General features: G+C 39.4%; 1 protein-coding gene across 1 annotated transcript in view; it reads right to left on the bottom strand.

Annotated features, from left to right (window-relative positions):
• The window catches only part of HYDIN (HYDIN axonemal central pair apparatus protein), a 340954-nt gene that overhangs the window by 212761 nt on the left and 104188 nt on the right, over positions 1-24005 (bottom strand). Inside the window, 4 exon segments of the mRNA XM_047079251.1 lie at positions 2513-2748; positions 8044-8111; positions 15688-15911; positions 20488-20606. Coding sequence (XP_046935207.1) covers positions 2513-2748; positions 8044-8111; positions 15688-15911; positions 20488-20606 — 647 coding nt within the window.

Genomic DNA, 24005 nt, shown 5'->3' with positions numbered 1-24005 from the left:
ATGAGGACGGCTTCCGAGTACTTTTCACGGGGTGTTTGGTGTTTTACATTTTCAGTTGAACAAGTTACATTTTGGGGTCAGGGCATGCTGAGTTTTTTCAAAGGTGAGGTTAGAAACCAAATGGCTTTTAGTACAATAGGTTTGCTCATTTCTGAGAAGACTGTATCAAAGAAGTCATATACCTGCATAAGGGGGAAAAAATGACCCTGAAAGATAAGCCATAACAAGCAAACTTTCATTACTCAATTTAAATTGTTCTCTATGCCTCCTGGCTATAGAAATTACAAAAATTCAACACACCAATAAACTACAGCTAAGTTCCTCTTACAGCAAAATAAATGAACATGAAACCATGTCAGTTCCAGAAAAGGGCCTAAGAAATCAACTAGTCTTTTTTTTTTTAATCAAAATCTTGTCTCCCCACTGTCCACCATATTCGTTATTAGAACAGAAAATGGGAAGCTCCAAAGAAAGGTCTATTCAAGGACAGTATCAATATATTCTATCCTCTGATTTTTATTTATTATTGTGAAATTTTACATTTAGCTGTTGAGGTCCTGTCACAGTTTTTAATTGCTTAAAAATGATTTGTAGTGGAAGAGATACTTGTAAGTCTAGAGAACAGCTTCTAGCATAGGTTAAAGCTTTTCTGTACATAAATTATGTATGAAGGACTAATTAAAGAATTTTTTTTTGGTTGCAAAGGGAATCACTGGATGCAAATTTGAGTCCACACAGACATGGTTGATGTAGTTCAGGAGTGAAAATTGAAGCTTGGGGAAAGCTTTTCCAAATCTGAAGGGAAAATAAAGTGAAGGTGGAGCCACTGATTTGGAAAGAAAATTTGTCAGATGTGGAGAGAAGCAGTTGGCCCAGCATGCAGAGGTTCCTGGAGTGACTCTAACCCCTGTTCCTGTCTCTGAGCTCTGGTTAGAAGGCAGAGCAAGTGGCTCTCACAGAAGGCTGCTAGGCAGGTGCTATGTCTTCGCAAACCTTCCTGTGCGATGTGTGAGAGGGAGAAAAGGAAAGGTGGGTGATGTGTAGGCTGAGCATGAAGTAAAAAATAAATTCTTTGCAACAGCACTTCTTCCTGGGAAAGCCACAGTGAGCAACTGCCATGATCTGAAAGGTTGTGTCCCACCCCCCAAATTCATATGTTGAAATCCTAACCCCCAGTGTGGTGGGAATTAGGAGGTGGGGCCACTGGGGGTGATTAGGTCATGAGGGTGGAGCTCTCATGAACAGGATGAGGACCCTAATGAGAAAGACCCCACAGCTCCTCTCCGCATGTGAGGACATAAGTCAGCAGGCCGCCCCTCACCAGAACTCTACATGTGTCACCCTGATTTTAGACTTCCAGCCTCCAAACTGTGAGAAATAAATTTCTGTTGTTTATAAACCACCCAGTCTCAAGTATTTGGGTTTTTTTTTAAACATTTTTTGTTAAGTAGGCTCCACGCCCAGCATGGAGCCCAATGTGGGGCTTGAACTCACAACCCTGAGATCAAGACCCGAACTGAGATCAAGAGTCAGACACTTAACCCACGGAGCCACCCAGGTGCCCCTCAAGTATTTGTAATAGCAGCCCAAATGGACTAAGACTGGGAACCTGAGAAGTGACAATGATATGTGATATAAACCTCATTGGGCCCACGGAGATGCCCTTGGGAGAGCCAAAGACTCCCAGAAAAGATTTAGGATGAGCGGCTTCACAGTGAGGTATTATGAAACATTTAAAGCAAATGTGGGGCCTAAAACCATACCTGAATTAAACAGTCAAAGGTCATGACTAAAGAGAAAATTGCCAACCTTCGCCATGGAAGTCTTCTCTTTTTTCTTTCCCAGAAAAGATAAAATCATTTCAACTTAGCAGCCTTCAGTAATGCTAGACCTAACTGTTTGGAGGAGCAAAAGTAGGTGAAGGAAGACAGTAAAATCCTTCCTCAGTGAGCTGTGAAATAATTCTGCTGGTGGCTCTGCTAGGCCATGCCCAGAGCATCACACTGTGGGCCTAAATATAAAGCACTGTTAGGGATATCACATCTACGTTCACCATGAAGCCCAGATTTGTATTAAAAATCTGAATAAATTGGGTATCATCTGTGGCACAAATACGGACATTGATTGGTATGAACAATTAGATTCTGAAGGAAAGGAGCACCTAATTATCAGTGAGTTCTTAAATCTTTTTACATCTATATTGATGAGTGTACTATCTATGCAGAGCAGGGGTTTCACCGGATTTCTCTAGAATCCACGGTTTTGGTGAAGGCAATGCCTCTGGATTGATGGAAATTCACGGGAGCAGTGTCAGTTCTTGTGCCCAGTATATTTGTATCTGGTTTCTTTTGCCTCCGTGGTTTATTTCCTTATAGGCCCACTTTTCCACGTGAATTAGAGGCACTCCCTCCCGCTGACAACGGATGTATAAAGCAAATCCTAGCTGTGATCCTAGTAACTATCTGAGAGTGTGGCTGCCTGGGAGTATGTGCTGGGAGGCTGTGCACTTTACCCTGATAGCAGCAAATCCTTGGGGGCGAATGGTGCCACTGCTGGGAGTGATGGTGAATTCTTTTGGTTTCGTTACGGGTCTTTCGTCCTTGTTCCAAAACGGTATTTTGTTGTCTGAATACTGCTCACAACTTGAAATGCTTTTATGGCCATCGCCATCTCCAGGGACGCGCAGTTTGAAGGTCATGGGGACTAAGGAGGTATTATTGAGGGAACATATCAAGGTATGAGGGAAACCTGGAAAACAAAATGTAAGGTGAGATATCAAAGCCCCACTATAGCCTCCCTTGAAACTTCAACCTCTGCTAGTATTGCCAAACCACTTAAATGAACTGCCTGTGCAATTCATCACCACTTGCTTAACTCCACCTCTCCCTGATATTGTCCTCAATTGTACCATCAATGAATGCATTTCATTCATTCAGTCAGTCAGTCAGTCAGTGAATACTTACATACGCGTACTATGTAGCAACTATAGACATAAAACAAATCACTTGATGTTCATCCAGGTCCCTCTCAAGAAGCAGCATCTATTATTATCTGTTTGGTGAGTAGTTCTCCAGAAGTATGCTTTGCATTTAATTTTTACACAGAATACAGATTTTTTAAAAAATTGAATCATGTTTGCTCTTTTTATCTGCCAACGTGTGAAAGGAGAAGCCTGTGTGGTTTTCCCTGCTGTGTGACCCAGAGCCCGCCAAGATATTATATAACTCCTCCTGGACCTGTCTGAGGCTCATGCTCCCAGGGTCGATGACACAAAATCAAATAATAGCATCTCCTGAGAGAGACTTTACAATCTGCTTTTGAGCCAGCCAGAGACTAACACACTGGCTTTTACCTCCCTTAGACAAAGCTACTTTTTCACGTTAAATCCAGCCTTCCTACGTTCAGTTCAGTGAGACTCCTGTTCCTTTTCTAAGAGATGTGGATCCTCCTTGCCTGGCAGGCAATAAACTGAGCTCTGATTTTGGATTTCCGAGGTGGCCACTCTATCTGCATATTTCTATGGGATGCAAACACTATTCTTTCTACCTGGGGCCCTAATGCAGTAAAACACAATTGGTCTCTGCTAGTTACTACATTACTGCAGGGGATATTTTGGACTGATCTATTTGTCTCCCCATTTCTGAGCCTTTGTCTACACATTAGGACTGTTGGAGGAAACGCATTTATGTCTCCTTTGTCATATTACCTGCCAATCTACTTGGAAGAGATCTCTTATGGAAAAAGAATTGCCTGCTTAAATGTACCTGAAGGACTTTCTTGGAAATTCCAGAAGAGCTGCTAGAAAGTCCATTTAATAATCATGTATTGCTGCATTCAGCTTTCCAGAACTTTCCCAGCAAAGACTATTGAAACTGTAGATCCCTCACCCTTGTTTATTTTTACTTGACCATTTATGGGATCAGCACTCTTCTAATGTACAGGGTACGCTGGAAGTGGTTTGTATAAAGATTCAGATGGGTCCTTCCAAACCATTGCTCAGACTATTTCCCTGAAGCTAGAAGGTTTTTTCAGAATAAAGCCAACTATAACCTCCTAACTAGAACAATTCCTTGTACAAATGACCTGTAAACCCCCTATCGCTTGCTAAAAAGCCTAAAGAAAGTGGTATTCTTTTGTTAAAGACTGAAGGGTCATTAATAATACAAGTGTTACTCCTAGCTTTCTGCTTGCACGAAATCCTAATACTATTGGTTTTAGGCTTCCCTCATGCTTTCAATGATCTCTTCTGCTAACCTTTCTCAGATCTTTCTATAATCATTATAATTAAGATTGTAAGGGACAGGGGAACGTGGATGGCTCAGTCAGTTAAGCGTCCACCTCTCGACTTTGGCTCAGGTCATGATCTCACGGTTCATGAGATCGAGCCCTGCATCAGGCTCTGAGCTGGCAGTGAGGCTTCTGCTTGGGATTCTGTCTCCCTCTCTCTCTGCCCTTCCCCTGCATGTTCTCTATCTCTCTCTCAAAATAAATAAAAATAAACTTAAAAAAAAGGTTGTAAGGGATAATTACAATTAATTGTCCCTGGGCCCCCACTTTACAACCTCCTAAAATCAACTTAAATATTTCTTCTTGAGTGAAATACTGCCTGTTCGTACCTGGGCCATGGAAGACAACTATCGTGATTTTTAAAAAATGTTTATGGCCCTTAAACCCTCACTTCTCTGGCCAAATTATCCAATGGTCAGGTCCACTGAATGTCTGGAGTCTTCCAAACTCCCTATTCTCATTCCACATATTCCTGTACCTGTTGAAAAACAGTGAGTTTGCAAACACTTACACTCTGCCCTTTTGGTCTATAATCTGGCATCTCAGTTGTTACCTGGTCCATTGTATTCTTTGATGAATCTGAGGACTTATCAAAGCTTCACTGCTCTTTCAGAGATCATCACCACCTATATTCTAGAATCTGACTCTTTCACCCTTCTAGCTTCCATCAACCTAATTATTCGATATGTCATCCAACATCCAACATCCAACATCCAATCCTACCATCAAAATATTTATAGCCATACTTTAAACATTTCAGATACCAAACAACAGTACTATTACCTGTCGTCTACTTTAGGGTATTTATAGTAATCTAACACCATCAATCCCAATAGGCCCTGATGCCTAAGCTAGATCTGCATCTCTAAGCAAATAAAGGCTATGTCTCCAACACTAACCTATAACCTATAAGCCTTTTTGCCAAGATGGGGACAATATCACCAACTTTAACAATATGTCTGTCATTCTGAAATAACTAAAAAAATTCCTTCAATTCCTGGCTTATTCCTGTAACCATTAATTTCTCTTGCATTTCGAACTATCGAACTATCGAAAGACCTACTGGTCTTTCATTCCTGAGCCAATTACATGCTTACTTTTGTCTGCCTCATCAAAGCCGTATTTGCACATGTGAGGTAATAATTAGGAAGTTGCCAATAAATAACTCTTCAATGTACCATGTTTCTTTGTGACAGGAGGCCTATCTTCCTTGAGAAATAAATAATGACACTTTGGGTAGGAGTCATGAAAGAACTCTAGTACCAGCTTTAGGACTTAAAAATATTATCATCAAATAATTCTAAAACTGTATCACAAAATGGTTCCTAACCTTGGCTGATACATTGCAGAATCTAGAAGCACAGCGAAGTAGCCTGAATTGACTGACCCAAGTGGTTTTGAAAATGAAGTAGCCCTAGATTTCCTGTTGGCAAGCAAAAAGGTATGTTTTTCATTAATACTTCCTGCCACACCACAGGGAAGATTAAGGAATCCATATCCAAACTAAAAGAAATGTAACTTGAATTTTGAAGGTGGACTTAAGCGGGATAAGTTTTTACGTCTCAGACCTGGGGACTGTTGGGTCATGACTCTGTAGTTCCCACTCTTATCTAGCTGCGTTATTGCCAAATGGTTCAGTAAAATGTTGTACAACAAAAGAAAAATAAACTTTTTGTAATTTTCATCTAAGCTAGTTACCAAAACTTCAAGCTGGACCAACTATGAGAAACAACTGTTGATTATTTTCTCTATAGCTCAAGGAAACAATGAATAAATTACCCAATAATGGCTTTTCCTATATACTTAGGGATAAGAGAGGGCCAAATGGAAGATGTTAATGGGAAAAAAACCTACCTAGCTTTGGAGCATGCATAAATGGTTTTATCTACTGTGTTACCCAGAGCTTGCCAATATCAAATACAGCATTTTGAACACCTCCTGTTTGCCATATTTCACTGAAATGTACCATTAGGGGCCTTGATGCTTTTAAATGTTTGGATTCTAGATAAAAGTGTTCCAGATATTCTCAGGGCTCAAAAATTGGCTTATCATTGGTACAGTATTTACATTAACCTTTCAATAGGGCAGATTCTAGATAATGAATCAGTATGATATTTCTTGGAGGGACTGATTTGAGGTTTTTATTTGGATTATTTTTTCTCCCTCCAGGGCAATATGATACAGGGCATATCTTCCAAATGTTCTGTGTTGGAGCTCATATTTAAATGCCTGTGAGGGTATGTTGCTGTCATGCATCAGTTGCCCAGAACTCTCTGTGAACTCAGTTGAGCTGGTTGGAGGGTAACTGCATAGGTCTTTGGGTAATTCACCCCTCACTGCATATCAGTCACGGTTTCCCTTGAGAGAGTATGCCTCTCTCAGTTGGCCAACAGACAATTTTCAAATTGTAGGCCACTTTTACTTTCCTTCAAAAACTCTATCACTCAAACATGCACTACAAATTTCTAAAAATTCCTCTAGCCATTCTCATATTCTATGGTAACAAACAGACATTCAACTCCATTGATATGGATTTTCCTGTATTTAGGAAATGTTAAATGTTAAAGCAATGGATAAAAACATTATTAATCAGCTTTTTGCAAAGAAAGGATATTTTTTGTAAAGAAAAAATTTTCCCCAAGTAGATGGCCCTACTTGAAGCAAAAGAACTGAAAGTCAAAATGGGAGGCAACTGAGAAAAATGGAAAGGATTATGGACTATGGATTCAGGCTAGGGTTTCTCAGTCTTTCCTAAATTATTATCACCTCCTAAAAAGAACCACTGTGATTAATTAATTTTCCATGAAATCAATCAATTAAATATAATTTAAATTAGATTAATTTCTCCCTAATGAGAAAAATTAAATACTAAGGAACAAGATTCTATTGGGTAGGGTTGAACTTTGGAGGACCACAAATGTGGGTTAGATCTACACTCTTCAACCCCAAACAATTTTTGACCCTTTGGGGGCAAAATCATCCCTGTTGACAGTGTATGATTTAGAGAGAGCTCAAGTGAAATACTCATTCTGCCACTGCTATATGACCATGGGAAGTTATTTAACTGTTCGAATGATCAGTTCTTCCAGCTCTGAAAGGGGAATCTTAAATAGTATCTCCCCAAAGGATTTAAAGGGTTAAATGCAGTACTGAATGTGATTCACTTAGCAAAGATTAGAATATAAGACAGAACCAATAAATGGAAACTTTTACTGCTAATGCCACCACTGCTGTTACCATTGTTATTATTTGGAAAGGTGGAGACAGGAGGAAATGACTCAGGGGAAGTAACTGAGCAAGAAGACAACACAAAAATATAGAAGTCTTCAGCTTGGAGTGATAGGACACCTGAGTCAAACCACCACTGAATTCACTTGAAACTTGAGAGCATCTCTGTGAAGAGGCTGTTGTGTAGACATACTGGCAAATCAGAAACTGCATATAAAATGGAGTGTTCAGAACATTCAGATAGCAGTGTGAAGTTTAAGGCTTTCTATTGTTCCACTGCTGAATGAGCAAGGACAACCATGGCCTGACAGCTATTAGTGCCCAGGACACAGTTATAACTTTCACATATAAACTACGAAATGGCACTGAAATGTCACTGCTGCAGAGGAAGAAGAGAACAATTCTAGACTTTCTTGCTATTACTCGTAAAAAATTGGTAAGAGAGCTTTTGTGTAAACTTTCCTCCTTCCATGTAGAGAGAGAGGCAATTCCACTCAATTTCTAATTTAATATGGAAAAATTACTCACCAAAGGAAACATCGCCAAAGTGCAGAGCAGGAACATTAAAGTGGAAGGTAGGTCCAATGACACAGCCTCTGGAAGTAGGAATACAAGTTGGGGGGAGTGGATAGAGAATCCAGTGAATTCAGTGTAACAGTCAGGAACTAGGAAGACAGTAAACATTAAAGCCATAAACTGGCATTAAGTCAAGTACAGAATCTAGCACTTAAAGAAACCACAAGCTGATGGTCTTATCGCAGTGGTTCTTAGAATTCTTTTTCAAGACTCAAACCACTGGGTTTTAGCAAATGATGCTGTGATTAATTTATCACCAAATGCCTACCAATGAATGAGGCAGAGCAGACACATCACCAAACCAATGACACAGAATATTAATATGGATAAGATACATATCATGAAAAGTTACCCTTAGACAAGAAACAAAAATTATAGCATTAAAATAATAAGCATTAAAAACTATCAATGGCACCAATATTCCTGGTCCCAACTTTCATAAAACTGTGTTTCCAATTCCTACCACCAACTAGTTGTGATCTTGGCCAGTCACATTACCCCCATAGCCCCCAGTTTCTTTTCCTCCTGTATAAAAGAAAAGACTGCAATCTGGTATAGGTGACCTTGAAGGACCTTTGCTGTAAATGTTGGTTCATTTCTCTCTCAGTGCAAGGCCTCATGATCTTGGAGTGATTCTCTAGCTTAAAGTAAATAGTAGAGAGATTCTACAGTTTCTAGTTGACTTCAGCTGCAGTAAATAGCATAATGGTCCCCAATGATGTCTATGTGCTACTCCTCAGAATGTGTGGATATGTTAGATTACATGATAAAGGGGAATTAAGGTTGCAGAAGAAATTAAGGTTCCTAATTAACAGATCTTAAAATAGGGAGACTTTCCTAGATTATCCTGGCGGGCCCCATGTAATCAAAGTGTCTTTAAAAATACAAAAGGAGGGGCGCCTGGGTGGCGCAGTCGGTTAAGCGTCCGACTTCAGCCAGGTCACGATCTCGCGGTCCGGGAGTTCGAGCCCCGCGTCGGGCTCTGGGCTGATGGCTCGGAGCCTGGAGCCTGTTTCTGATTCTGTGTCTCCCTCTCTCTCTGCCCCTCCCCCCGTTCATGCTCTGTCTCTCTCTGTCCCAAAAATAAATAAACGTTGAAAAAAAAATTTTAAAAATACAAAAGGATGCAAAGAGGAGGCTGGAGTAATGCAATGTGAGAAGGACTTAACCAGCTATTGCTGGCTATGAAGAAAGAGGAAGGGGACCCTGAGCAGAACACTGTGGGCATCTTCAAGAAGCTGGAAATGGCTAGGAAATGGATTCTCTCCTGGAGCCTCCAGGAAGCAACACAGTCCAGTCAAGACCTTGATTTTAGCCCAATAAGACCTACGTTGGACTTCAAAAGTATAGAGCTATAAAATAATAAATTTGTACTGTTTTAAGCTACAAAGTTTAATGTAGGAGTAAAAGAAGACTAATAAATATGTATTAGCTTATTCTTGATTTTTACCATGATCCATATCCCTAGAATCTAGGTAAGAACTAAGATAATCCCCATCTATGTGCCAAGCTTTTAAAAATTATAGACATACAGATACCAGAAAATGCGTTAATCAGGAACATCCTAATTCACCCCGCTCGATGTTTGTGAAGTGGGTGTGCCATAATGTGCTGAATGCGTCCGTGCCCTGGTGGTACTTTGGGCTGCTGTACGTCTGACCTAATGTGGGCAGGGGCTGTTGCAAGTCTGGGAGGAGCCATCCCATCAAAGACTCAATTCTAAAAGCAAATTTCAATCCTAAAAGCCTTTCTCAGGACCAGCTATTCTATTTCATGCGAATGATCCAAAGTAGTTTCAAAAGGAGTGGCTGGTACTTGGCAAAGAATTAGGATCCAGTTGAGAATTAAGTCAAACAAGCCTATAGGATAGATACTTGACTTGTAAAAGAGGTTTCGTGAGGCCAAGTAACAAAGAGATCAAAGGGATGGAAATGCACAAATGCTAAAGAAAGTAAGAAAGAAGCTCACAAAATTGTACAAAGCAGTTGTTTAACAGGTGCAGATGTAGAAAGAACTGGAATTAAATCACATCTGTTCATATAACTAAGGGAACTGTGGCCAAATACCAACTGGAATTGGATATGGCTGCATTCATTCTACAAGGGATTCTGAATATTCAAATAGTCTCTGCAAATTTGCACCCTCCATCAATGCAGTGGTCTGTTAAAATTATACTGTTGACCCTTGAATAATGCAGAGGTTAGGGGTGCTGACCCCCTGTGCAGTTGAAAATCCATGTATAGCTTCTGATATATCTCCCAAACTTAACTAATAGCCTATTCTTGACCAGAAGCCTTACTGATAACATGAAGAGACAATTAAAACATATTTTATATATGTATTATATATTGTGTTCCTATAATAAAGTAAGCTACAGGAAAGAAAATGTTATTAAGAAACTCAAAAGTGGGGCGCCTGGGTGGCGCAGTCGGTTAAGCGTCCGACTTCAGCCAGGTCACGATCTCGCGGTCCGTGAGTTCGAGCCCCGCGTCGGGCTCTGTGCTGACAGCTCAGAGCCTGGAGCCTGTTTCAGATTCTGTGTCTCCCTCTCTCTGACCCTCCCCCGTTCATGCTCTGTCTCTCTCTGTCTCAAAAATAAATAAATGTAAAAAAAAAAAAATTTAAAAAAATAAAAAAAAAAAATAAAAAAAAAAAAGAAACTCAAAAGTAAGAGGAGCACCTAGGTGGCTTAGTCGGTTAAGTGCCCGACTTTGGCTCAGGTCACGATCTCACAGTTTGTGAGTTCAAGCCCCATGTCAGGCCCTGTGCTGACAGCTCAGAGCCTGGAGTCTGTTTCGGATTCTGCCCCTCCCCTACTCACTGTCTGTCTCTCTTTCAAAAATAAATAAACATTAAAAAAATTTTTTTAATCAGAAGGAAGAAAAAAATACAAATTTTACTGCACTGTATTTATCAAAAATTATTCACATGTAAAAGGACACATATAGTTCAAGCCTGTGTTGTTCAGGATCAACTGTAATTTTACAGACAAGAGATAGGAAGACTGAAGTATTATGATATGTTAGGTGAAACAAGCTGAATACAAAATATATCTATGTTATGGTTAACACTTTATGAAATTACATATGTAAAAATTGGAGGCAACAAAACTACTCACGGGTAATTTTTTTTAAGTCACATTAACTTTACAGTGTTGTTAATCCAACCACTTAAAGTACTGTGTGATGTAGTTAGAGGAGTAAATAGAAAAAGCAAAAGTATGATAACTGTTCTGACCTTTCAAGGCAGACTAGCCAAAATTATGTGGTATTGAGGAAAGAAGAGTACCTGACAATAAAATAATAAGAAACAAAAGTCCATAATCCATCATATTAACTCTACAGAGATTTCTTAGGCCACAAGGGCTAAGAAAGTATTTCTGGACAAGTCATAAGTAAAGTCAATATTAATGTGTGGAGCTGGAAATATATTATAATTATACATTAGACATATATTTGGGATACCAGATATTTACCAGGTTTTCAAAAACAATTATTCATGGTTTGAAGCGCAAGAACACTTTTGGACAAATGTGATTTAGATAAGGATATTTCTCTTAGAACAAAGTGATGGCTGCCAGAGGGCGGCGGCAGGGGGGGGGGGTTAGGGGCTGGGCAAAATGGGTGAAGAGGAATAGGAGATACATGCTTCCAGTTATAGAATGAGTAAGTCATGGGAATAAAAGGTACAGTCAATGGTATTGTGATAGTGTTGATGGTGACACATGGTAGCTGCACTTGTGGTGAGCACAACATAATGCATAAACCTGTCGAACTATGTTGTTCACCTGAAATAATGTTAACATTGTGTGTCAGTTATACCCAAAAAAACACAAATTTTAAATTAAAAAAAATGTTTCTCTTAGAAATTTGTGATTCATTTTTGGATGCACACAAACATTCTTTCCCCAATCAGATTTTCCTTCCCTTTGAAAAAAAAAACAAACAGGAATAACATCCAAAATAAGAGACTGGTATAGCAGTTTGGGTGAATGTAACGTCCAGAGGATAAAATGAGAGACTTATCCTCCACAGAGCAGTTGAAGTATTAACTAGTCCAAGTTTGCTTGTGAGTAGGTTCCTGGGAGATTCCTAAATCCTATTACTCACAGTGGAAAACCCCAGTGCACCCTAACCTATTCAGGCATTGCTAGTGATGTGTACTACTAGTTGGGATCTTCAGGAGAAGAGATCAGAGATTTTAAAAATTCACCTATGTAATGAAGGAACTAACCATCATCCAATATTATAGACTCCTGAAATTAACAATCACAGCGTCTTTGAAATGTAATTCACGTGCCATATAATTCACCCACTTAAAGTGTATAAATCAATGGCTTTTGTATATTCACAGATATGTGCAACCATCACCACAGTCAATTCTAGAACATTTTCATCATTTTGAAAAGAAACACCATGGCCTTTAGCTATCATGCTCTGTCCCACACCCCCAACCCTGAGCAATCACCATATTCCCATTTCTCCCTTTGCTTCTGTCAGTCTATTCTTCACATATTTGGGGGCTCTGCTGTTAGATGCCTATATGTTTATAATTGTTGTATTTCCTTGATGGCTTGACTCTTTCATTATTATAAAATGTCCCTCTTTGTCTCAAATAACAATTTTTGTTTTAAAGTCTGTTTTGTGTGATATTAGTACAGCTTTCTTTTGGTTACTGTTTGCATAGTGTATCTTTTTCTATCCTTTTAGTTTCTTCTTATTCATATTTTTGGATTTAAAATGTGTCTCTTGTAGACAGCATATAGTTGGATTGTGTTTTGTGGGTTTAAAAAAATCCATTCTACCAATCTCTGCCTTTTAATTAAAGTGTTAAATATATTTATACTTGATGTAATTAGTGATAAAGTAGGATTCATGTCTTCCACTTTACTATTTGTTTTTTACATGTCTTTGTGCCTTTTTTATCCCTCTATTTCTCCATTATTGCCTCCCTTTATGTTAAATGGATACTTTCTTAATTTTTAATTTTTAATTAATGTCACTTCTTTCACTACATTTTTTAGTTAGTTTAGGGAATATTTTAGAGAATGGGCAATTACATCTTGAATTTGGAAAAATAATTCACAGAGTCACAGGTTAAGACAGTAGGACTTAGGGGTGCCTGGGGTGGCTCAGTCAGTTAAGCGTCCAACTTCGGCTCAGGTCATGATCTTGTGGTCTGTGAGTTTGAGCCCTGCATCAGGGTCTGTGCTGACAGCTCAGAGCCTGGAGCTTGCTTCGAATTCTGTGTCTCCATCTCTCTCTGCCCCTCCACTGCTTGCACTCTATCTCTCTCTCTCTCAAAAATTTAATTAATAAAAAAAAAAAAAAAAGACAGTAGGTCTTAGGACACAGGAATGTCTAACAAACTCAAATTTGCTAGTCACTGTCCCTAGTATATAACCTTGCATGTGGAAGGTGCTCAATAAGTTTATTAAGTGAATATCCAAAATACACATTTATTCCTAATAGAGTAGCAGTGTGTGTGTGTGTGTGTGTGTGTGTGTGTGTGTGTGTGTGTAAATGCAGTATTATTAGGCTGTACTTAATTAGGGAGGGGCCAGATGAAATGGGGTTGAGCTTTCTTGTTCAACCTGTCTTGGCCAGTATTTTCCTTTCCCCTATATGAAGAGTAAAATTATGGTCCTTTAATATCCTATACTCTTTTACCCTGAGATAGGGTGATCATTTTAATCTTAAATGTTTATAAGAGCAAAGCTTTAAGGTTTTGTCTTCCCCATTTGGGATGGAGGCCCATCAATGATGCTGGATATTGTGGAAGGTACTCATGACTCTGAATGATAACTCTTGAAGCCATGAAGTCAGAAAACCTTATTCAAATAGAGCTTTGAAGAGCTGATCTGCTGGAATTTACTGAGGACTCTCAAGGATCAGAAAATCTCTGAAAGGGAGACGAAGGTTGCATTCGCAAGTTTGCTCTTCCTGCTTCTCCAGATCACCCCCTCCATTGCTTGTCATGAGATGTGAATTGTTATTGAAGTGGGAGATGAACTGGAGTTCATGTGATATAAAAAGGTACTCCTGTCGTCCTCATTTTCTGGTGCATCTTCTTGAAGAGTCAATGTTATTCAAATATTTGGAAAGCAACAGTGATTTTTCTTCTCTTTTGTCACAAACACAGGTGTGTTACAGAAGAAAACATAAATGACTTCTGAATGTTCTAGGTACACCTTAAGACTTCAGTAAAGTTTCTGATTATGGCAGGCTGTCTCAGCCACGCCGCAGAACCCTTGAAACACATACATTCACTCTCCTTATTTGTGAGAGGTTGTATTAGTTTGCTAGGGCTGCCATAATAAAATACCACAGATGGAGTGGCTTAAACAACAGAAATTTATTTCCTCATAGCTCTATAGGCTGGAAGTCCAAGATCAACGTGTTAGCAGGGTTAGTTTCTTCTGAGGGACTCCCTTGTCAGGTTGTAGATGGCCATCTTCTATGTGTTTACATGGTCTCTTCCTCTCCGTGTGCTTGTTCTTATAAAGACACCAGTCACACTGTATTAGGACCCACCCATATGACCTCATCTTACCTTAATTACTTCTTTAAAAGTCCTATCTCCAAGTGCAGTCACATTCTTAAGTACTGGGTATTAGTATATCAATATATATGAATTCGGGAGGACATAATTCACCCCATAACAGGGATGCTTAGGTGGAAGAATTGAAAGAAGTGGTAATAACTTTTAAGCTTATCTTAAGAATCTGAATTTCCAGTAGCTATCTTGAGACCAATAAATTTTCTTAGGATCCTTCAGGCCATATGTGTCTGTGTCTCTTTTCTATGTTATCCTCAGACCCCAAGGGAGATCTTAGCTGTAGAGGGAAAGAGGGCCTGCAAGCAATAACCATAATAAGAGAGACTGCCATGGTAATTAACAACCTGTTGCTGTGAAAATCCAGACAGGATCTGCAATGTGTTCTGAAGATAGGATCTTTCTAAGCACCAGGAACAAAAGTTGTGGATCTGCCCAATGGGTTGGTCAGAGAGAACTTCTTTTTAAAACCTGAGGACAAACTCTGCTATTAATGACTTGCAATTATCACAAACAGCTGGAAAAGCCATCAAAGGACTTCTAGCAGAAAAGCTGCACATTTCTAGCCGTGGCTGACTGATGCTATAAGTAGATTCTTTTACAATACCCAAAGGTATCATAGGTAAGAGCATTTAAAGAATTTCCTTAAAATAAATATGAAAGATGAAAGTTTAGAGAAACTGTGATAATAGCGAAAGCCTAGTCAAGAATATGATTTTATCCAGGTGTTACTGTAATGATTTATTTTCCCTAAATATCCTAAAACAGAGAGCATAACTAGGTTTAAGTGCTTATGTTATAAAGTTATAGCTTCTAGACAAACTAGATCCCCGAACAGTATCTGTATCCATATGACAATAATAAGTTACATGTGTTCAGTAGGTAAACACTCATGGAATTGTAAAACACTCCATTATTTTAATGTATTCCCATCAACAAAGACAGTTACGGACATCCAAGACACAATCTGGTTTTGAAGTTTAAGAAAGCAGTAGATAAAAGCTTCGGTTAGCTTCCACATTAGTTATAGATATATCTTACCTAATGGTCAGTTTCACAGGCTCAGGGGACCCATTGACATTGACCAGGAACTCTTCTTCAAAGTGCCCCAGAATGGAAGAACTGAAAGAGATCTGGACCGCCTGGACTCCACTTGGTTCGATGATGCCTTCCTTGGGGCTGAAAACAAAGCAGGCCCCCAAAGCCGAAGTTGGAGGGCCCACGCTGAAGAGAGCATCAATGCTGCCTTTGTTGGAGAGTATTGCCTATATCAATAAAAAGCCAAGAATGCAAAGATACAGCATGGACATCATATTTATTTTCAGAGAAGCATGTGGCTGTACTGTTTAATACCAACACATAGACAGTTACAGGAAGTAAAGCCAGAGAAAAACTCCAGGGGAGAAATGAATAGTCTTCTGCCTTGAAGGTCTGAAGGTAGGAATCCCGATCCAGAAGTCATTTTGTGCTTTTAGTATCCTCTTTAAAACAGAGTTAGTCACACGTATTATAGCCGTGTTATAAATACTGATTGTAATTATATCTACTGAAAAAGAACCTCAAAATACCTCTTTCTGATATTCTATAAGGTAACTGAGGGAAGGCAGGTATTTCTCTTCTATGCATGAGAAAGCTGAGAATGAGCGGCATACTGAAAAATAAGCAGTCAGAATAGAGGCGCAAGAGCTACCTAAGCCTACATCTATAGTGTAGCCTGGAGAATATGAACGCGACATCACTGTGGATTCCAGACGACAAGGATTCTCTTTATTGTGCTATTAGATTTCATTCTACTGGGATACCTTCATCTCAAACTCTACCGTTTGGGGATGCTTAATGTAAGCAAGTGTTTTACTATAGACAAGTTTTATTCCTATACACTAGTGCCATTGTCCATATTTGCTTGCATACTAGATGTGTGTGTATGAAAAGTTCATGCCTGGCATTCAGAGTCCTCCACACCTGACTCGGTCCATCGCTCCCACTCCCACCTCCCCTGGTGTCTGTGCAGTGAGCCTGTGCTGTAGCCACACAGCTCTCTATTCCTTGCCAGTGCTGCACCTGAATTGGTGGACAGCACGTTCTCTCTCTCTATGTACTACCTTCAACCTACACTCCAAGTATTAGAGAAAAAAGAGCATAGGAGATCATGAAGAAATGTTCAGAAAGGCATGTGGGGAATGTCAGGAACCTAGAAGAAAGAGGAGAATTTCCAGAAGGGGTTAATTGTGGACAGAGTTCATGGGGAATACACTCTGAGAAAATGTTACAGATTTTTTATTTTTCATTAGAGGCCAGCCCTGCCCTTGAAGAAGAAAGTAACTCCAATGGAGTGTGACGGTAGAATCCAGAGTCCAAACGTTTAGGGAGTGCGTGGGTGTGGAAGAAATAGTGGTTGACAATTCAAGATTCCGATTTTGAGAGGATTCGTGGTGAGGAGGGAGAGTGGGGGAGACAAAGCTGTGGGAAGTATGGTACAGGAGACCCAGTATATTTATATTAAATGACATAATGCATACTCAGTGCTGGGCCCATGTTTGTTGTAATAAGAGAACAGAGCTAGGTAACCAAGGGAATGGGGTCTGGGTGGGTGTGGTGTGTCCACCAGCTTAGGTTACCTCCTGAGAAGCAAAGAAGAGGGAATCAAGAGTATATATAGAATAGAGTCAGGGGCCTTTGCAAAGGAAAATCACCACTTCTTCCAAGAGAAGATGGGTGATGGACCAAAAGAGATATATAACTAATTGTTGCTTGATATTTTATTCATCTTTTTACATTCATTTTCCATTCTCCCTCACTCTGTTTTAAGTTCCCTGGTCATAGAATTCATGCTTCACCCTTCATTCTTTCTAAAGAGACCATGTAGAAAGTGATTATGGCCAGGGACTCAGAAGCCAAATAGCCTGGGCTCAAATCCCAGCTTTACCACTGACTTCCTAGCTGTGTGACCTTAGAAAACATGCTTTGCCTCTCTGTCCCCCAGTGTCTCCATCTGTAAAGGGTAAGAACTGCTAACTTCTCAGAGTGCTTTGAAGATGAAATTAATTTTTGTAACTCTTAGAATAGTGCTTATAAATGACAGTGATTGCTACCTGTATTCCCAGCGCTATGCAGAATGGGTTTAAAATTTACCTGAGCTTAAGAAGCAACTGACACACGTTAGTGATAAATTAAAGGCAACTCAAAGGTGTTTGAGGTAATTCAAAGGGAATTCAAAGGGAATTCAATTCAAAGGCAATTGTTTTCCTCTCCGAGGAAATGCACAGATTGCCTTTTTATTTTTCAGGTAACAGCAATACTTTACTCAGATTTTGTAGAAGGCACAAGCTCCTCCATTTTCAAGAACATACATGTCATTCTTCTCCCCCTGACAAAAGAGCACTTTCATGTGTCTGCAGAATCCAGCAAGTCATTTGGGACAAAACCCTGAGACTTTTTGATTACCTTACCCTTGCAGTCCAATTCCTTGGCGAGGAGAAAATTTATAATAGAGCTTCACCTAGTTTTCCTTCTAATTACACTGGGGAATAGTGAACACTCTTGGGACTATGGTTTACTTTTTATGTATTTGCTAAGCTCAGCAATGACTAAGGGCAATAACTAGTTATTCAAATTTGTCTCAAGTAGGTAACATAATAAATTGAAAGAGAGATGCAATGAGGCATCAGCACTAAATACGCAGAGAGTGCAAAATATTCCCGTAAGAAGCAACTCACCATGTCCTTCTCTGCCATTGCACAGCCCTCAAAATTGTCCACTCTGATGCAGCACCTCACATAACACTCACTTAGCTGGCTGCGATGTACTTTACTATTTCAAATCTGGGATGGTGGGAAGGTGGTGGCCTCAAATACACTTCGGTTAAATTTGTTAGAAATTATTATTACACTCAGGGAAACCTTATCCATTTTGTATCAGAACTAAAGGTCCTTTTCTATTGTGGCATCCATAAGACACAATACTTAGGATGTAAGGGAAATTCACACTGGATAAATTATGGACACAATATCAATTTAATAAGTATCGCACATTTTTTCCTCCCGAAGTGACCCTTTTTTCAAAATGCAAAACACAATGCAACATAGTAGCTGTGCCATTTTTCATTTCATGGCAGTCATGTGACTGGTTTTTTCATTTAACTTGTGTTCTTATGTATATTCCATCTCAGATGACACTAATGTCTCTATTTACCTTGCGCATCATCCCATTTACCTTGCGCATCATCCCATTTAGGCCACGGTTACTCTAATGAATGTGGGGATGAACAATACAGTAGGAAGCTCTCAGTAGCAACCGGGCATTTGCCTCCCACGCCTAGGCTGGGCTGGGCTGAGATCTGAGTTGGTTGTAGGTTGGATTTGCTCCGTGGTGAAGGGCACCACAAAACCTTCCTTTTCCAGGCTACAGAGCCCTAGTAACCCAGTGCTCACTAACATTTACCAGCTGTATGACCTTGCCAAGTTACTTTACAGATGTGGCAGGGTCAGGTTTGCTATTCACTGACCCCACTCCCTCTTCCTCCTGTGCTCACAACTAGACTGCATTTCCCAGCCAATCTTGCAGCTGTGGGATGTGAATGAGCGTGATGCGTGCCACGTATAGGACCAACTCCTATAAAAGATCTTTCGTGCACGTCTCTCCATGCTCTTTCCCCTTCTGCCCGCATGACAAATGTGGGGTTGCGGCCTTGCGGGCTACACGTTAGGGGTGGCAGAGCTATGAGACGGAAGGAGCCAGGGTCCCGATGCTCTGCTGACGGAGAGCCATCTGCTGATACGTAACCCTGAGACTTTACGTAAGCAACAAAATAGACTTCTATCATGTCTGAGATAGTAAAGATCTTCATATTTGTTTGTTACAGTATCTACCATTATCTTAACTAGCAAAACTGCTCCAGGCTCCAGGTTCCTCGGCTGTAAAATGGGAAGAGTCACTGCAATGCTGCATAGGGTTTAGGGAGGACCAAACGAACTAATGAATATAAAAGCACTGGTACTGTGCTCAACATATTTGAAAGATGATGTTGTTGATGGTATTAACCACTCTCTGCCTCTTATTTTTCCTTTATAAAATAGTTTCTAAGGATTAGAAACTAAATACATACAGATAGACAAGCATACACAATAGAGCATGGAACCTGACACCTATTTGTCACTCATTAAATAACTGCTTGTATTACTTTTATAGAAATACAAACATTTAAAGTTTAGGAATCATTGTAAAATAAAGTTTCAGTGGTCACAATTTGATATAGTGCAAAAAAAATACCCGAGATACAGAGTTAGTGGTGAGGAGACACTGAAGTGACTTTGATCCTGAAGAACCCATGAGTATATCTTGTAAAAGGATCATTTTCTATTTAATTGGAAAGACAAAGCACAGAATTCCAAACAGAAAGTTCCAGAAAGCACAATGACTGGTTTTTAATCATGTATTAAAGACCAGTGCATTCAGAGAAAACTCTGAAGTGTGAAAATGCCTGTCCTCATTAGGACATTCTGGAAAATTTGAAAGTTTTTCTGTCCTCTGGTCTATAGCATTTATGTTGTCGGAGGACAAGCATTAATCAGATGGGGATAAGATTGCAATCCACAAGATGAGGAGGATAAATAAAACCAATTAAATTATGGCTTTGTTGCCTTCAGGAAAGCTAGAGGGGAAATCCTCAAGGAGGCTTGCTAGGAAAGGAAGGAAGAGCCAGATCATTCTGGAGTCTGAGCATGAGTAACGGCAAATGGATGTGATTGTACACGTTTTGTATCGATAAACACACACACAAAATAAAATAAACCAAAAAAGCCAAGTACTATCTGAGTCTCAATGAACAATTCTAGTGCTTACCTCATAACAATGTACAGATCCAACGAAAACTTTTCCAATGTCCAGCAGTTCAAGATTGAAGTGAATCTTTGGCCCCATTCCTTCACCTTTGATTCGGAGGGGCAGACGGATCTCTCGGCCTATAAAAACAAATCAGACTTTATTACCCTGAGGATGCTTCATTACCCCCCAACTACACATGACGTGGTGCCAATGTAAGCAATCAAGAGTTCTGTATCAAATCCCTGTGCTGGACCCAGGGAACTGCAATTTAACCAATGCTGAAGATTTTGCTTATCTTTAGGAAACACGAATACTGGTAGTTTCTTATCTTTAGAGAGCAGCTTACATTGTAATTTAGGCGGATATTTTAGCAGAAAAAAAATTTTAAAATTTAACCCAGTCTTAATGGTATTCTTGTTCCTTATTTTTAAAACAATGTAATTTTTCTAAATCAGAGAAGAGTGACCACTGATAGATGCTTCTTATAAAATGAGAGTCACCATGGGCCTCCACAGGACATCGTTCTCAATGATTTTCCCTACATTTAGGAAGATAATGGTATTAAAGGATCTGTGTCTAGGAGTCTTACCATAGAGTTTCTTTCAGTAGGGGTAATGGGATCCACTCATAATATCCATGACTGCACACCCACAGTGGACCCAGGGCGGGTGAACAGAGAACACAACCTTTAGGGTATTGACTGGCTTTGTTTCCTTTTTTAAAATGGATATACCTTTATCTGATAATATATGATCATTATAAAAATATTATAAAGAAAGTAGAAATTCTCACATAAATCTACTACCCAAAGATAACTACTATTAGCATTTTGGTGCCTAACCTTCCATACTCAATCATGTTTAAATACTAAAGTGCTACATGGTCATATTTAAATAGTAAATACTATATTAAGTTTAATGGAAATGAAAGCATATACTGTTATTACTTTGTAACTGCTTTTTTCACTTAACAATACATCTACAACATTTTTAATAATTTTTTTAAAATGTTTATTTATTTTTGAGAGAGAGACAGAGTATGAGAGGAGCAGGGGCAGAGAGAGAGAGAGGGAGACACCGAATCCAAAGCAGGCTCCAGACTCCGAGCTTGTCAGCACAGAGCCCGATGCGGGGCTTGAACTCACATACCACAAGATCATGACCTGAGCTGATGTTGGAAGCTTAACCGAATGAGCCACTCAGGTGCCCCAATATCTGCAACATCTTTACATACCATCACTTGAAGATGAGTTAAATATTTTTAACCAGTCCCTCTTGTTGGATATTTAAATGGTTTCCAGGTTTTCATTCAACAAATTACAATGTAATTAATATCTTTGAACACATTATGAATAATTTCTTTAGGCACCTCAAAGATTTTCTATTGTTTCTTGTCTCCTACAGCTCCTGTTGAAAAGTCAGCTTACTGTCTTACTGCTCATTTGAGGTAAATGTCTTTTCCTCTGACTGCATTAAGATTTTCTTTTTGGGGATACCTGAGTGGCTTATTTGGTTAAGCATCTGACTTCAGCCCAGGTAATGAACTCACGGTTCATGGGTTCGAGCCCTGCGTTGGGCTCTGTGCTGACAGCTCAGACCCTGGAGCCTGCTCAGATTCTGTGTCTCCCTCTCTCTCTGCCCCTCTCCTGCTGGAGCTCTGTCTCTGTCTTAAAAATAAATAAAAAACATTTTTAAGGGGTGCCTGTGTGGCTCAGTCGGTTGGGCGTCCGACTTCAGCTCAGGTCACGATCTCGCGGTCCGTGAGTTCGAGCACCGCATCGGGCTCTGGGCTGATGGCTCAGAGCCTGGAACCTGCTTCCAATTCTGTGTCTCCCTCTCTCTCTGCCCCTCCCCCGTTCATGCTCTGTCTCTCTCTGTCTCAAAAATAAATAAACGTTAAAAATATTTAAAAAAAACATTTTTAAAAATTTTTAAAAAGATTCTCTTTTTGTTTTTGGTTTCTACCAGTTATACCATGATGTTCCCAGGTGACATTTTCATGTATTATTCCTAAGGTTTATAGCAATTTGTGAATCTCTGGATGAGTGCCATGCATCAGTTTTTAAATTTTCAGTCATTATGTCTTCAAATATTGCCTATGCTCCATATTCTCATTTCTTTCCATCCACATAGATAAATTTTTACCACATTCTATTTGACTCTGATGCTGTTTTCTATATTTATCTCTATATGCCTCAATATGGATATTTTCTTTAGATTTATTTTTCAGTTTATAAAATCTATCTCTGGCTGCATGTAACAGGCTATTCAATTCCACTGAGTTCTTAATTTGTTAATGTAACTTTTCAGTTCCAGACTTCCCATTAGATTTTTTATAGTTTCCAGGCCTCTGCTCAATCTTTTGAGAATATTAAAAAAAAATGTTTAACATTAAAAAAATCTATCAAATAATTATGTTTTCTGGCTCTCTATGAAGTTTATATTGTTTATCTTGGTGTTCTATCAGACTGTGTTGTCTCCTTATATGTTTGATTATTTTTGACTGAGTGCTGGTCAGTGTACATAAAACCTGAAGTGGTCATCTGAAGCCCTGAGAAGATAGTAAGTTCCTCTTGCTTCTGGCTGGTGACTAAGGAGTATTAGCATTACCCAATCTTACCACTCTCCACTAAGATTCTGTGAGAGTATTAAGTTCTGTACCAAGTCATATGAGTGACTTTCTCAATTCTCCCAGGAAGGGCATATAGCTAGTACTATGCTAATTATAAAGAGAAGTTAATTCCTCATATTTAATTGATGCCTTAGAACATTAGAGATTACTTCCTAGAACCTCAGTGAAGAACTGTTGTAATCAAATTGATAATTGAAAAAGCAGTCAAAGCTGAGCTTCAACCTTTGGGAGGGCTGATCCATTTCCAGTCCCCACTTCACTGGGTCCCATTATAAAGTCTGGGGAGTTATGAGGGCCCTTTCTCCTTGGGCATCCCATGAACTCCCATGTTTCTTCCCTAACTGTACTTAACTTTTCAGCTTGTCTGTAGTATCTACCAAAAAGGTGGTGTCTCTAAGGATAAAGTGGTGTCCAAAGTCTGACTGTCTTGGCTTTCCTCTTCTCTTGGATCTTGGCCCTGTAATTCTCTACTGTCTTGGTAGCTCTCTTTTGTCTATAAAAAGTCCTTGAAAATATTTTGCCTTGCTCTTCTAGTTGTGTTTTAGAGAGAGACAGAGAGACAGAGACAGAGAATCCAAATTGCCTAGCCCACTGTTATTGGAAATAGAATTGCCAGAACGAAGGGATGCACATTTGACATTTTGATAGCTATGGGCATGTTGCCCTCCAGAATGGTTGTAGGAATTTGCACACAAACAACAGTATTTAAAGGTCTGTCTCTCCATACCCTCCCTGATAGTGGGGATATCACACTTTTGAAAATCTTTGATAATTTGATAGGTTTTCCTTAAATGTATACCATTTACATTTCAAACTCTTTAAGCAAAAATAAAAGATTTGCTCTGTAACATTTTGAACATTGAAAAATACTTTTGATGCTCTGTTAGATATAATCTTTAGTATTA

The sequence above is a fragment of the Lynx rufus genome, unplaced genomic scaffold (genome assembly GCF_022079265.1).
Source record: "Lynx rufus isolate CCGP_SWC_20201006 ecotype Redwood Valley unplaced genomic scaffold, mLynRuf1.p SCAF_16, whole genome shotgun sequence".
Lineage (NCBI taxonomy): Eukaryota > Metazoa > Chordata > Mammalia > Carnivora > Felidae > Lynx > Lynx rufus.
The sequence above is the reverse complement of the archived record's forward strand: the minus strand, read 5'-3'. Positions and strand labels throughout refer to the sequence as shown.